At 31.4% G+C, this 17,269-nt stretch overlaps 1 protein-coding gene across 1 annotated transcript in view; it reads left to right on the top strand.

Moving 5' to 3' along the window:
- The window catches only part of LOC143243973 (SH2/SH3 adapter protein dreadlocks-like), a 30,639-nt gene continuing 13,370 nt past the window's right edge, over window positions 1-17,269 (top strand). The window contains exons 1-2 of the mRNA XM_076487876.1: window positions 1-159; window positions 14,104-15,179. Of these exons, the coding sequence (XP_076343991.1) occupies window positions 132-159; window positions 14,104-15,179 (1,104 nt within the window). The 5' untranslated portion in view covers window positions 1-131. The remainder of the gene's footprint in view (window positions 160-14,103; window positions 15,180-17,269) is intronic.

Here is a 17,269-nt window from a genome sequence, read left to right on the forward strand (position 1 = left end):
GCGGTACTTGAAGAGGAGTGATTTGGAATCATGCAGTGTATAAGCTGATCTTATTAAAATATTAGATAGTGGTTTAATTATTTGGATGGGAGAGATTTAGTTTGTAGTTCAAACGATTATTGAAAAACGTCATGTCAAATTCGAAATTGTGTAAAGAAGGTAAGTTAGCTGCGTTAAAACATTGCCAGTGCTACTACTAATACTAGTATAACCAAGTCAAAATTTCGCATACATTTGTACCTCTATCATTGTATAAAAACATTCATAATAATTCTAATATTACAGTGATTAGAAAAATATTAGGCAGGATGTAAACAAAGTAAATTACAAAAACGCAAAATATAGTAGAAGTCTCCATATTAAGAAGGAGGCATCCAAATGTGTAATTTGTTATTTTGTAATACTTCAGAGTTTTCATACATTAACTGCTGAGACTGGGTGGAAACATGAATGTGTTATTACTGGCAAAATACTAGTGATTTTTTCTAAATCCTTCATCTTGTAATATAACACTGAAATTTCAATCATGAATAATAATAATAATAGACATGGTACTTTTCAATTTAAGAGGCAATTTCAGGTGCAACATATAGTATTAATTCACAGAACCAAGTATAGAAATTGAGGTTCAGGCATTCTTTACACATGTGTTATACATATTCAGCCCTAACTAGTGTAATAACTATCCAGTATCATGGAAAATGTTTTCTGTATGTCTTGGATGTACCTCCTCCTAAACAATTATACTGATCAGGGAACAAAATTTGGATGTTAATGAAGTAATCCAAAGTCAAAATCAAATTCACGAGTTTTCATATATTTAAAAATAAGACTATTTTATAGAATAACCTCTATATCATTATTGCAGTAGTTACTGTAAAGAGTTTGAACAAAAATTTCAAAAATTAAAGATCATATGTAAATGTTTCAGCATTTTGGGTTGTTTCTCATAATCAAAATACACAATAATATAATATCTAGGTGTAATGTGTAGAATAAACATATTTCTGCTCTTTAAATTTTCTGATATTTTCTAATTCATGACATTTGACTTACTGTTCATATTATGGTGAACAATAGATTTCAGTTCTTGGTTTATGGATAAGGAACTATTGGAGGGAGGGAAAGCAAAAGGAATAGATTATGAATGGTTATAAACTTGAAAGGTTACAGTTTTAGGCAATTCCTTGGTATAGCATTGGGTAAATAGAGAGAAAAGACTGATTATGTTCCTCTGGGGCACTGGTAAAAGACATAACCAATAGAGCAAGAAATATAATGAAGGTAACTGGCAACGATGCAGTTTTTGTTATGCATGTTGGAGCTAAGGTTATAAGGAAGAGCAAGTCAGGGGGGCTAATTAATAAGTTCAAGTGGCTGATAAAAATGTGATGATAAAAGATACAACTTAATAGTGTCAGACGTGCTGCTTAGAATTTTGGAGTTGAAATTTTGAGTTTGTCACTAGGATTAAATGCCTTAATATGCGAAGATGAGCAGGTTAGTTCCATGAACTTATGGGATTGGTTCAGTTGTAAGAGAGGACTGTTTGGAATGGATTATTTACCTTTAAGGAGAAGGTCATATGTATGTAAGGGCTACTAACTTAGTTTTAAGGGGAGTTCTAAACTAGGACTAGATAGTGGTAAGGGTAAAGGTAAACTAAATGAAACAAAATTGAGATGTAGATGACAGTTTAGCATAGAAAATCAGTATGAAAGTAGTAAGAACAGGCTTAATTGTTACTATTGTAATGCTAGAAATATAAGAAATAAATTAGATGACTTTAGGCCACTGGTAGGAAGAGATTATTTTTGTATAATGGGAATAACTAAAATATTAAATTTTGATGATTTTGATAACAGAAATTTTTTTGAGATACTTGGTTTTAGCTTATTTTATACAGACAGAGTAATAAAGAGAAGGGCAAGAGTGGCTTTGTATATAAAGTGAGAGTTACATCCTGTTGAAGTTGAGAATTTTAAGGATAATATCAAGGAAGTTGAATCCATTTTGGTTTTTGTTAGTAGATACCAAGGGAGAATGATTTGAGTAAGCATTTGTTACAGACCTTCAGATGAAACCAGTTAGAAAGTTCACAAGTGAGATTAGGATTTCAGCTGTTAATGAAGTCATAATTATGGATGATTTTAATTTCAGACATATTGAGATATGCTAGTGTCAAACCATGAAGATGAAAGATTTCTAGAAACTGTTCAAGATGGATTTCTTCACTAATGGATCAAGGAATCTCCTTAGAAATACTAATATTTTACATTTATTGTTAACTTCTAATATAGAAATAGTTGAGAGGGTGGAAATCAGAGAACATGTAGGTGCAAGTGATTATTGCTGTATTAGATTTGATGTTTTGCTTCATATAGAAATAAGGAATTATTTTTTGAGTCTAAATTAAAAACAAATTTTTGAAGGGATGCAACAAGAGTTATCTGTTGTGAATTGGAGTGCTGAGTTATTTGGAGACACAGAATAAATGTGAACAATTTTTAAAGAAACATTTTTCAGTATTTAAAACAAATATATTCATTATAGAAAGAAAAAGATTAGCTGCAAGTAAAAAACTAGGTGGCTCACAAGGGGTTGCAAGAGGTAAAATTAAAACATCACAAGTTGAAGAAATTTAAATTTACTTATATTAAAGATTTATTAGATCTTTGAAGATCAGGAAAGTTGATGAAAAAGAAAATTAGGACATCCAAGAGGATCTACGAAAAATGTTTACTGAAAATGTAAAAGTTAATAGTAAGGATTTTTCAAGCATATTAGGGTTAAACAAAATGTTAGGATGGGGACAGGACTCTTGAGAAATGACAAAGAAAGCTTGTGTGTAATGACTATGAAATTCTAAGTTATTAAATTCTGCTTTTTCTTCAGTTTCACTAATGAAGACTTAAGCAGTATTCCTTATCTTGAACAACAGATTGATGAAAACAAAGTTGAACAAAACAAAATATAAACTTGGTAAAATAAAATTGGGAAGTTTAAAGAATGATGAGGCTCCTGGGTCAGATTATATCTTCCCAAGGGTTTTAAAGGATATGTGAGACACTTTCCACAATTTTTTGAAAGCCCTTAAATAGTGGACAAGTACCAACAGATTGGTAATTAGCTAATTCTGCTATTATCTTTAAGGGAAGTAATAGAAGTTGTCTCAATAATTATAGGCCTATTTGTTTTACATCAGTTGTGGGAAAAGTTTTGGAATATTTAATAAAAGATACTTTGTTACTTCATTTAAAAAGTTTAGTACTTTATTGGGTAGTAAACGTGACATGCTTCAGAAATGTTACTGTGTTTGTACATGAGAATAATGGTGTATATTTGGTGTATATGGATCCATAAGAACAGAACACAGGTAGCCCTTTGTATAACTTTGTGCTGTTTAACTACAAAAAAAAAAATATTCCAGTTTCACAAGCTATAAAGAAACCAAATAACTATTTTATTTTGGCAAAATAATAACAAAACAATCATGACAGTAGGTAGGTATTGGAATCACAACTAATGTGAAAATAAATATCTTATGATAGTCTTGAGAATGAAAATGGTGGTAGAATGGATAGGCTTCCAGAACATCTGTGTTCAAATGTGCTTGGTTTGAGAGCATGCAAAAGCTAACTGTACATGCCCAAGCAGATATTTTGTGTTGTACTTTATTGATAGGAAAAATCATTACTTGTAATAGAATTGAGACAGTGATTTTGAGACCAGATGAGGGTGTATATTCAGTGTATCTGGATCTTCAGAAAGTATTTGACAAAATTCCACATAAGACTTGTAAAGAAATTTATCTCCGTAGGTGTAAGGGATAAGTTAACTAATTGATTAGAAGAGTGGCTTGATGGGAGAAAAAAGAGGGTTATAAATGGAGTACACCAAAACTGTATTAATGGTGCAAGTGGGATACCTCTGGGCTCAGTCTTAGGACCATTGCTGTTTTATAATTACATTAATGACAGAGATGCAGTAATGGCCAATACATTATTTAAATTTGCTGATTATATCAAGGTATTTGATGTTGCTGGCTATGAATATGTTGCTACTTTACAAAAAGATTTAGATCATTTAATGAGTTGGACAAATAAATGGCAGAAGTGTTTAATTACAATAAATCCAAGATATTGCATACGAGTTATTAATTTGAATAATAATTATAATTTCCATGGGAATAACCTTAAGAGTGTTATGAAAGAAAAGGATCTTGGTGTAATGGTTAATCAATCTCTTAAGTTATTCAAGCAATGTGCTTTTGCTAGTGGTAGGACAAATAGGATTTAATGTTGTATCTACAGAAATACAAGCCTATGTAATTTCATTATGTAGGTCACTGGTTAGGCATCATTTGGAGTATTGTGTTTAATCTTAAGCTTCTTAGAAAAGACATTGAATTGTTGGTAAGGGTTCAGAGGAGGGTAACTGAAATAGTATCTGGGATGGAGGGTTTGTCATATGAGGAGAGATTAAGATCCTTAGTCTTCTCTTGAAGAAAGAACATTTAAAGAGGTCTTATTGAAATACTTTCAATTGTAAAAGGAATTAGTTATTGATAGATCAACATTTTTCATACTTAACAGTGAGAATTATAGAATGAGAGGACACAAATATAGACTTAGGCCATTTAGAAGCCATCTTCAACTAAGGCAATTTTATTTTTTAAATAGGGTGGTTGGCCTGGTAGATGTGTTTCTGTCTGATGTTGTAGAGGCAGTAAATTTGAATTACTTTAAAAGAAAGCTTGATAGAGACATGAATGATAAGACTGGCTTTACATTTTTTTTGTAATAGTTTTAGATTGGCTTAGAGGATGGGACAACCAAGATAGATCAATGAGTTCCTTGTTTATAAACATTATGTTCTGTAAGGATAAGTGCTTAAACCTGAATTAGCTAAGTATTTTTTAGGGTATAATTTTTTCATAGAAATAAAATTCAAAATTATTGCTATATTTAACTGGCTGGGGTACCCATACCCTGGATAGAAGTTATGTAAATTCATGATAAATTAAAGTTGTTTCCTTTATATATAATTAAAAAAAACAAACCCAAATGCCCGTAAGAACAGCCAAAAACAAAATGTGAAACTGTAAATTTGAATGTATCTCCTCATGGACCCAATGAACCTTCATGCCAAATTTTGTGAATATCCATTTACAGGAGCAAAGAAATGGTAAAAAAAGAACCCACAAAACACTAGAAAAACTGCAAAATTAAAAATGTCTTTTTCTCCTGTTAACTTAATTAACCTCCATACCAATTTTGAGGAAGATCCATCTACATCCTGCAATTTATTTACATGGACATACAACAGACAGTAATATTATATTTATATAGATGGTGCCAGTACGTTAGATCTGCGTATAATACATTCACAATGTTATATCTGTACACTGTAAATATAGAAAAATAAAATTTTTCGTGTTTGGGAAATGGTGGCAAAACAGGAAAATCATAACCTATTGCAAATCTACATGCATGTAGGAAATAAATTTCACAAAGTTGGGGGCTGCACATCATGTAATAGTTTTTCTAGTATCATATAACTAAGAGTTCCATTATAGAATGATGCATTAAATGCACCAAATTTTGAGAGTAGAAATCTTGACCACATTTCTACTGTGAAATGTCCTGTTGAACTAGAAGTGACACAACTTCTTTTCCATTTCTTCCAGTTTTCTCATCTCAACTGCTACCCTTCCTCACTTCCAAAATCTACTGTCTTCTAACAATTTTCTTAGAGAATGAGCACTAATTTACAGTCCTTGCAGAGATGCATCTTATTTTTAGCAAATTTGTGTTTTCTGTTTTAGGAGAAAAATAATAAAAGGATTGTACTCCTTAAAATAATTAAAACGTTTAAGGTAAGACATTTAAAGTGCATCACACGAGTTTGGAAAGGTGTTTCCATTATAGATTGAGAGTTAACTTGTAGACTTTAACCCAGATCTATTGGGCTTTAATCAAGGACAAAGTTAAGTATGCAGTTTGTAGATCAAGAAATTAGACAAATTGTGCATCTTGTTTATGGATTTTTTAACACTTCTGTGCATGATATAACATTAAAAATAGTGTAACAGTTTTTGTACAAAAGATAGTTTGATTCATAATATCCATTTTAAGTTAATTCTTTTAATAAATACATATAGCTCGAGCAAGTTTATTAACTATAAAAGCATTTAACTTTTATATTTTGTACTTAAAATTATAACATTTTCAAACATAAAAAACATTGTGTCATGCTACAAACTGAATTAGAAAACTGAAACAGGGTTTTTAGTTGCTCAAATTTTAACCTGTATTGATAATTATATTTATGTGCATGTGCAATACATGGATTAAATTTATTGTTATCTGGGTTGTTCTGTACTTGCTTAAATAGACCCAGCCATTAAGAAACACAATAAGGAATCCTGGATAGGTGCCTGATTTCTGTATCAGTTGCGATGGCTATGTTATGATAATTACTGACTCAATGCAATGATATGATGTGCTTTTTCTTACAGTTTACTTGCATATTTATTCAGTTTCCAAGAAAAACAATCCCAGGAAATTACAGATTAATTGGTTTGACTCTTGCTTTTGGAAAGCCATTGCAATTTATTAGATGGGGCAGATGCCTTAAGAGTAAAGGAAGATTACTCATACTTAAATGTTTAAAAGGGAGGAGATAGCTGTTGTCTAGGAAGATTCAAGACTGTCGTACTTTACAATAGGAAGAACTTTAGGATCTTAAAGACATTTTGCATGTTTTGAGAATGTTACTTGGAACAGGGCAAGATTAAAAAAAAAGAGTGGATTAATGGAAAAATTTGTTAAATGGGCAGATGGCACCAAAATGTTGTTAATTCAGTGCAGTCTAAATGAAATAACATTACAAATGATGTGACACGGGGATTTATAGTCATTACTGTTCATCATTTACATTAGATGTATATATAGACGTCTTTGAAAAATTGATCAAGGTTTAGATTTGACTATACACAAGTTATGACAAGGAAGCTTTGGTTTTACAGAGAAAAACTTGGATAGTTAAACACAGAGTAGATGGTATATACCTATGATATGTCTAAGGTTATGAATAAGTTATCAGGATATAAGTTTACAATTTGAAAAGAAGTCGTAATTATTTTAATGAGCAAAATCTTGTGTTATTACTCTTAGTTGATATAGCTCTTACACTGTAAAGACAAAAATCAATTGTTGGCAAAAAAGCTGAATGAAATGTGGGTTTTGTATATAGAAATATTTATATCTATGAAAAGGTTATGGCTTCATTGTATAAATTTGTAACTAAGCCTCATTTAGAGCATTGTGAACAGTTTGATCCCTTTATTTTAGAAAGAACCTTTGGTTCAAAATTTGGGTTGTAAGAGAAGGTTCAGACTATTAACTTGACTTCAGAAATGAACGAGTTGTTACATTGAGACCTTTAACATGTTCCTCTGAAAAAAAAAGGATGACCAGACTGGGCTAATTAAGGTACTCAAAATTAATTCACAGATTCTTTTGTGTTAAATTCTGAGGGCAGTAGGATAAGGATTCAGTGTGTAAGATATGTATTTAGCTTAACAATTTACCATGTTTAATAATAAAAGCTGCAACTTTATAGGACTTAAAAAAAGTTTTCTGTTTGTTAAAAGAGGTAGGAATTAGAACAGAACATCCTTAATGTTCTACAAAAGGCCTCTTGATGTCCCTTATATATACACATACACACAAACAAGTCATCTGGTATTTGTCATAAGTGGTGAAGATTTGGCTTAACCTGTTTCAGTTACACTTGTTAGAGACCTTTTTGATGAAAGTCCAGAATTTGAGTTTAGATTATAAGCATTCATATAAATGGTTGAACTTTGTCAGTCTTTAATTTCTTTGATACGAAGCTTGTGCCAAATGAAAGTAATAGTTAATACCTCGTTTAGCACAGGTACTTTTGACACATTGCTTGTGTAATATAGCCATTTGCAGTTGTTCCTCTTTTTACCACTTTAATGACTGATTCTCAAACTGGTCACATGTATTAAGTAGACTTGTATAGAAAATGAAAATGATGCACATGTACACTTACCCATCACCCTTGCATACCCAATAAAATAAATGCTAAAAATGGCATAGGAACCATTGCAAGTAATTTATAAATTGACAGGATTACTTGGAAAGCACTTTAATGTCCTGTAACTAGACTTTCATAGGGCTTTTCATAAAGTTTCTTGTAATATGTTGATTGACCATTTTGCAACAGACTGTATAATATATACAAGTTCACAACTTTGCATACATTAAACATTTGCAATATAACTTTTGATACAGTGTGTATGTTCACAAAATGTGGTAGACTTTAGTAAATGTTAAATTTTTTATTTGGACACAAAAAAAATCAGATTTTTTAATGAAATATTTTCCTAATGATTTGTGAAAATATTAAATCTGTTTCATTACTACTCTGCGGGCAAAATGATTTCATGTGTAATTTCTAAAACCTTGCAAAGTACATTTCAAACATCTGTTTTCAGTAAGACTATATTTTGTTATTTTCTATATTCTATGTGGGGGTCTGTCAATTGACCAATCTTGTAAGATAATAAAAAAGTAGGAAAAAAAATACAACTTGTTTTTTGTCATACTCAAATAACTACCTATTATAACACAAAAATACAAACGTTTAGCCTGAGTAGGTTAATTCTCATAACATTATATGAATTTATTATTTTTTATTACATTGACTTTCCAGTTGTGCTTAGGTAACATCACATAACTTGCATTGACACAGTGCACATGCACTCGTGTTACTGTATCCTGTAATATAAAACTCACCTTTGTCTTACCTGTGTTTTATTGGACTAGTATTTTGTAATAATCAGTTATATTCCAATTATTATGAGTTATATCTCTATACAGGTTGTTACTAATTAGAAGTAAGTTATGAAACATGTTTTTGTTAAAGTGTAGAACAATAAATAAAGAGTTTAAGAAAACAGTTATCTTTTCTAGCTATGACCTTTGAACTCGGTTGCTGCTGGAAATAAGATGCTAAGCCTGATAAAAATTTTGCATATGGAAGATATCAAACAAAATTTTTAGGTTTTATGTATACAGTTGAATAATCATAAAAATCAAAGTACTCTACCAGTACCATAGAATTCCACTATAATTTATCAAGACTGGTAACAAAGCTGTATTTAGGCTTAAAAAACAAACAAACTTGGATCAGACTAGACACAGCCAATCTCCTTGAAATGTGGTAACCTTTAACAGATTAAAATAGTTGAAAACCAACTAGGGGGATGTTCTAAGCTGTTGATTGGTTATTCATATGTCATATACTGTAATAAGTGTATACGAGGGACAGTTTTCAAAAGTGGAAAGAGGTGAAAAGCACTGCTGTGTTTGATTCAGTACATAAGATATATCTCGACAAAGTAAAAAGATGTTAGGTTCTGATTTTATATTCTAGCTTGTTAGCATTAATAATGAGTTCCTAATTTGTACAAAATTATTGAATTAGTATTTTGACATTACAAACATCTAATTTTAACAGTGCTGCATTTAATATACCACATGACTCACCAAAATGTGTATTTAGGTGTTTTATTTTAACATTTACTTTCAAAGTAAGAAATTAATTTATATAATATTAAAAACAATTATAATCCTCAATTTGGTTCCAAGCTTATTGACATAAATTTATAGAATAGTAGTTCATTAAAGTTTTGAATGCAGGTCAACAAACTCAATGACATGACCTGATATGAAAGGGTTAATAGGTTAAATTCTTAGGCATTTGAAATAAAAACTTAAGATGGACTAAATATTGGCTTGAAGTTAGAAAACACAGTTGAGGTATGTTTTCATAGTTCTAGTTGGGAACCTGTGGGACCTTTTCAGTATAGTTCTTGATACTTCTGTTTATTTTTGTCACAAATAGAAATATATTTTATGAGTAATAAGGAATGTATAATAATATTTCAGTCACACTGTGTTTACCACATCCATTGCTCACAATGTTTTGCTCAATCTACAGCCCCTTAGGCTGGCAGGACACAAAACTTGTGTGTTACAAGAACGTTTGTTATGATGTGAATCACAATTAAGAAACTTTCATAATTTTTTTTTTCTTTAGAATAAAAGTAGAGAAGACCTTATTTAGGTTTTTAAAATCATTATTGGCTTTGTTAAACAGCTCATGTTAAACTGTTAGTTGTAAGAGATAATTGTTTTAAAATAGCATACAAATATTTATTTAAAGTAACCTAAAGACCACTTCTTAATCTGAAAGATTATAAGAAGTATTATAAAGTTTTGTGTATGAATAATTTTGTAAAACTTTAATTGTTATGTATTAATTGGGAAATTTTAAGGCAAAATTACTTTGGTTTATGGTACAAGGTTACTGAAACGCTATTGTTAAGTTCAGACACAAATTGCATGCACGGGCTTGATGCATTGAGAAAGGAATGTTGACTATAATTCTGAATTTATTATGTGAATCTATATGAAATGGGATAAGCTTTAAGCAAAATGTACAGGTCTGGTGTACACATAGATATGATACATAAATATTTGTATTTAAGATGTCTGTGAATTCATGATAATGAGAAAACCCACTTGTAGAGAAAATTATATATTTAAAAATGGCTGGTATGGGTAGAGAAGGCACTACTAGAGGAGTGAACAATGTTTCAACCTTCTTTGGACATCGTCAGGTTCACAAAGAAAGGGTTACTGATCGTTAGCTGACCACATGTTTGAAGGTGGTTGTGCAATTGATTGTAGGAATGTAGAGGGCATGCTTACATGTTTGATTATATTTATTAATATAGGTATAAAGGTGTTCCTTTGTATTGGTTCATTTTGGGCTTGAGTTGTATATGTAAGGCTTCTTTAATTTTGTGTTTATGTTTGTTTCTTTATTTAATATTTGGGTGTTTTCTATGGTTATGTTGTTTTTATTTGATTTACAGTGTTCAAAAACTTGTGAAGGTGACTTTTTGTGTTCTTTGAATCTGGTTTCCATTTTTCTACTTGTTTCTCCAATATAAAAGTTGTGGCAGTTATCACATTGTATTTTATAAATAATGTTGGTGTGGTGTTTGTCACTGTAGTTTTTACATGGTACAGACCTTAGTTTTATGTCTGGTTTTTGAATAAATTTTGTATTAACTGGAATGTCATATTTTGTTGGTAGTTTTTGCCAAATGTTGGTTATTGCTGATGTTGGGAATATGTGGTATGCAGCAGTATATGGTATTATAAAAAGTCTTAATGTAAGGTAGTAAACATAAAAATAATAAACACCTTTGCTGATTGTACAACTTGCATATCATATTTGCATAACTACAATAACCTCTGAAATGCATATCTACAGTTGTTTTCCTGTGTAGTGGATCTGATATTTACTCTTCCATACTATAAAATGTTGTGAAATTAACAGTGTAGAGTAAAATGAATAATTGGAAATTCTGACATCAAATATATAATACCATGTGGAATGACAGTGTAAAAAAGCCATGGCATGTGTACTTTGACCTCTGCCCATGCACATAGGGTTTAGGCCAACTCCTGGTTGATCACGAGGTACTATACCATACAAAATGATCTCTTTATTCAGTCAACTTTTTGAAACAAGTGTAATATTAAAAATAAGTTATCACTTGTTTGATATTGCTACTAAAATGGCAACTTTGAAGGGAAATAGTAGCCATTGATGGTCATGGATTGTTTTATTTTGTACAGATCAAAGCTGTTTCTTCAGTTGGTATAAGAAAATGGCTGTTGGTTCCATTATTCCTTTTAAGCTGTGTTGTCTAAAACCTTTTGCAGTGCTAAAACACAAAGTAGGTGTTTTCATGTAAGCTTAATTATTTTAATTTCTTTGCAAATTTGTATTTTTTCTAACATTCACTGACTTTTCAGCAGTGTCCTGGAGCATTACAGCTTTTATATCTTGCATTAATAGCAAAAGATTACACCCACCATGTGATCCCAAACTAAATGTCTGTTTCTATTAGTTTTAATGTTTTGTTTATCTTCATAAAATGAAGTAAACACTAAGTCTTTTATAGATAGTCAGAGTTTTTAGATAAGTCCTTTTACTAAAAATGTCTGAAAATGTGGAGTCAGTTTTGACTGCTTTGAGCACAAAATGATTTTCAATCTGAGGTTAAAAATATTTCTCATCTGTAAATTATCAAATTTGATTAGCATAATCTCTAAAATGTCATAAATAAATACAAAATATTCATTTTGTAGGCATTCATTTAGTTTGACTGAACATATAACCATGATAAAGGGGGGGGGGAAGGTTAAGAAAGGAAAAACATACTATTCTATCCTTTTTAGTGTTGACCATGAAGTTTCAGAGTATTTCTAAGTTTTTACTTCTAAACTTTTCACATCCACTTCCTATGCTTATTTTAGTGTTTGCAGCTGAAATAAAAATGTGCCAAATAAGAAGCAGTGAACAAGTACTGCTGCCATCAGACTGTTTATGTGATACTGCAAAATGACACTCAATATGAAACAAGCAATTCCCACAGAATTTATTGTAATTCTGCCTTCAAGAACATAGTAGTAGAGGATTTATGGGCTTGTTTATAGTACAGTGGTTGCAAGGAGAATTCTTTGAACTATAAAAAATGAGAAAATTTTTATGATATTGCTTTGTACAAAGTCTGCACCAATCCAGTAAATCTGGTAGGTACTTGGATGTTAGTTATTTTCCCAGGGTTGTTAGAATTTTGTGGTATATGTGTACAGAACATAAGTACTTAAGAACCTGTATATATATTTAGTATTTACTGATTGAAGCTTAATTTTTACTTATTTTTTCTCAAAACATAGAACTATAGATAAAAAATGTATAAAAACAATGATTTCTGGAACTTACAATGTATAAAATTAACTTGCACTAGCATGGAATATTTATTAGCATCATTGTAAGCCTTTTGTATTCTTTCAAGTGGAATGGAAAGAGAAATTGATTTTTACAGACTTAAAACCTTAGAAAACCAGAAATAATTATCAAATTATTACAGTGGTACATATAAAATTACTGTAATTTATATAGTTTTTTTTTAACTAAACTATATGTGGGTCAAGATAATCTCTTTTCTGTTCAGAGCAATAACTTTATCAATAGACAATATAATTTTGAGTAAAGTTCTAGTTTTCTTCTTCACTCCAATAACAAATGGTTGCCAAATTTATGAAAGGTTTGTATATGCTTTCTGTGTTGATTATAAATGTATTTAAAAGAAGTAGATCTGAGTAAATGAGATTTCAATAGATTGGATTAGTGGGATGAGCTACTTTGGTAGATTTGCTAAATATGTTTATCTCAGCAAATCAAAAAAATGTTGAGGCCCTTATTCTAGCTTGTAATTGTTTACAATTTTAGTTTCAAATTTATTAACCACTGTAGATATTGTAAGGTAGGCATAAGACAAACATGCAATTTGATATTAATATTTAGTATTTTAGTGTTTTCATTTGAATTAATTAAACATATAGATAATAAAATTTTAATAAGCTAAATTTTGATACCCACTTTATTGGCATATGATGATCGTAAAGTTATTTAAATAAATATTGAAAATAATGCTGGAATTCATGGACATGCACCTTTGATCTGTTCATAGTAAGAAGGTTAAGGTATTTTTATATTTTATGTGAATAAAAAGTTATTTAATGCTCGTTTAAACAACTGGTCCTTTTAATTTTTGTGAAAGTGCAGCTTGTTACTTGTACCATTTTTGTGCACCTGAGAGATAGTCCACACACAATAAATTTGGAACTTTGGTTTTGATTGCAGTATAATGTGATAGAGCATATCTTAGTACAGTTCAGGAAAAGTGAAATGTGCAATAAGACAGTAGCTGATCATATTTCTGATGTTTATAGCTTATCCCCTTTTACTGTGAAGAACAAATAGACTTACGTTATAAAGTAACATAAACTTGGCTTTAAACAAAAATTGTTTTTTCAGTTTCGAAATACTTAGAAAAATGTGTAATGTAAATGTGTGATTTTAATAACAAAATTATTAAAATAGTACTTGTACTTCAGAATAACTTTTGTAATGTTTCAGGAAAAAGCTTTGAAGAAGTGTACGTCATAGCTAAGTATGATTACACTGCTCAGGGTAGTCAGGAGCTGGACATAAAAAAAGGTGAACGGTTGCTCCTTCTGGATGACAGTAAGCATTGGTGGAAAGTATGTAATTCCAAGAATCAGTTTGGTTTTGTTCCATCCAACTATGTGAAGAGAGAGAAACCTTCCATATTTGACAGTATCCGAAAAAAGGTTAGACGAAGAAGTGAGTCAAAAACATCTCCAACTGACTCTCCAGTTGCTGTTGGTGATGACTCCAGTTTAGGTTCTGCTCATGATATCCCATCCAGGACTAAAGTCACTGCTCATATAACAGCTGTAGCAAAATATAACTATACTGCTCGGCAGTCAGATGAAATTTCTTTGGTGAAAGGAACTCGTATTTTGGTTCTAGAAAAGTCTAGTGATGGATGGTGGAAAGGTGAGTTTAATGGAGCTATTGGATGGTTTCCTTCAAATTACATAGTTGAAGAAGGTGATGATAAAAATGGTGTTAATAAGTGTCCTCAAGTCTCTTTTGGAAATGGTGCCAGTGCTTTAAAAGAAGGTGAATGTTTAGACATTGTAACAGCCTTGTATTCTTACACTGCCCAGAATAAAGAAGAACTAACCTTTCAAAAAGATGAGAACCTTGAAGTGATAGAAAAACCTGTTAATGATCCCGGCTGGTGGAAAGCTCGGAATCAAAAAGGTGAGATTGGACTGGTGCCTAAAACATATGTTCAAGTGATCTTGCCACCTCCAATAGGAGAGGGAACTTTGGACTCGATAGGCTCTGCTTCATCTTTGGGCTGGAGGTGTGGGGCCATCGAAGGTGCTTCTGCAGATGTTGCTCAGTTGCAAACAGAGATGACAAACATGGGTGTAATGGCCTGGGAAGCCTCACCCATGGTGCAGGCCAAAAATAGAGGGCCTTTACCAACTCCTGTAATGAGACAAGACCTACTTGATAGACCATGGTACTTTGGTAGCATCTCACGAAACCACTGTGACCAGATGCTCAATAACACTGCCCAGGATGGAGATTTTCTCATTCGTGATAGTGAAACAAATGTTAGTAATATGTTGTTTCTCTTTCCTTGTTCCAAAACATTAAAATGCAGTGATTTTTTCAAAATGTTTAAAAGATTGATGAAAATTATAACATACTCGTACCTTATAACTTTAAATTCATGCATAATGGCAACACTTTAATGTTTCTTGTCTGTATTTCTGCTAACAGATAATACAAACTGGCTTGTTCCAATATGCTCATTGGACCATGTTTCATATTATTCTCCTTATGAGTATTTTGTATAATAATTCAGATTCTCAAAGATACTTCACCTTCATAGATTTTTATATTCATTTTTTTTGTAAAGGTTTTTTTCTCCTTATGTTCAGTACTAATCCTTTACTAAAATTGCATGTTTAGATTATATAGAGGGTTTAGTACATTATATTCTTTCTAAAGCAAAATATTCTTACAAAAAATCATAAACGTGTTCATATCAGAGATGTAGAACTTTTAAGATATGGCTATCCCTTGTATTTATTGAAATTATAAAACAAAGGAAAATAAACCAACCTGAAAGGAACCTGCAGCAAGTCTTACACTATCAATTTAAGCAAACTGCAGTATTGTTCAACAGGTGAGAATCCATGAACACACAGAACAATGGCAAAAGCCATTCATATTCCTCAATCATCTGCACACAAGAGGATAGGAGTTTCTCGAGATAAGGCAAACCATAATATAAATTTGACAATAACAAACCTCAAGTAGCTGGTGAATGAAACAGGTATTCATATTATTTCATACAAAGGCATATACTGGTCAATTTTCCAGATGCAACACATATGGAATTTTGCGTGTTTTATCCCTTGAAACAGGCACGGAGAAATTATTATCCCTGTACACTACTTGCATTATGGGAAACCTGTATGGGAGGCTAGTATGCTATGGATATGTCAGCCTGATAATAGTTTCAGATGAGCATGGGCCTATCCATTAGACCAGTCCTGTATTGTAGAAGAAATGTGGACTGTAGTGTTGAACTTACTGTGTGTATCTACACAAAATATGCTTTAGTGAAATATACTAGTCTATTTTACTCAAAAAAAAAAAAAAAGTGTTACAAAGAATTTCACTTAGATATGTCCTTGAATGGACAGCATGAGTCTGACTGAAAAATCAGGATGGAATGTAAAATGTAAGATACTTTTGTCCATTGTACAGTTTGTATGACTTCTGGTAACCTCTAAGACCTCCAAAATGCATATTTAGTTTTTTTCTTCAGTACTCATAGGTACTGTACTGGTAGTTACTCTCCTTTGTTACAAACTGTCATTACATTAACAGTGTTGGGTGAAATGAATAGTTGATGATTCTGAACTCTCATGTAAGTAATACAGTGTTACATGGTGCTCTGTAGAATATTGTGAAATACACAACTTAACCCTTTATGTGCACATATTGTTAAATGCTGATGTTCTAACTGAAAACCATAGGAAAACTACACCAAAAAAGTCAGACTAAAACTGTTCAATTTATTCTACAAAATTCACCTCAACAATATGGCCATTTCAGAGAATAAATAACAGATTTTGGGTGCAAAATACTGTGTGAATAAGCTTGTAAGCGATACAGATTGAGACAAAAAAAAAGTCAAAAACAACTGATACATTATGTAGCAGTACAGGAAATAAAAATTAACATTAACTAAAGGGGCACTTGGCAGAGTGCAAGCCTCTACCATGCAAAATTGACCATATTAACATCTATTGGCCCAGCATGGCCAGGTGGATTAAGGCATGCAACTTGTGATCTGAGGGTCGTGGGTTCACATCCCCGTCACACTAAACATGCTTGCCTTTTCAGCCATGGGGGCATTATAATGTGATGGTCAATCCTACTATTTGTTGGTAAAAGAGTATCTCAAGAGTTAGCGGTGGGTGGTGATGACTAGCTGTTTTCCTTCTAGTCTTACACTGCTAAATTAGAGATGGCTAGCACAGTTGCTTTGAGCAAAATTCAAAAACAAACAAACATCTATCAAAAAAAAAAAAAGAATTTTACTATATGTCTGTCATTATCCACAGATGTGTACCATTTTTGATAGAATAATGAAAAATAATATACACGTCTACAAAGTTTTGTCAAA

The sequence above is a fragment of the Tachypleus tridentatus genome, chromosome 2 (assembly GCF_004210375.1).
Source record: "Tachypleus tridentatus isolate NWPU-2018 chromosome 2, ASM421037v1, whole genome shotgun sequence".
Classification (NCBI taxonomy): domain Eukaryota; kingdom Metazoa; phylum Arthropoda; class Merostomata; order Xiphosura; family Limulidae; genus Tachypleus; species Tachypleus tridentatus.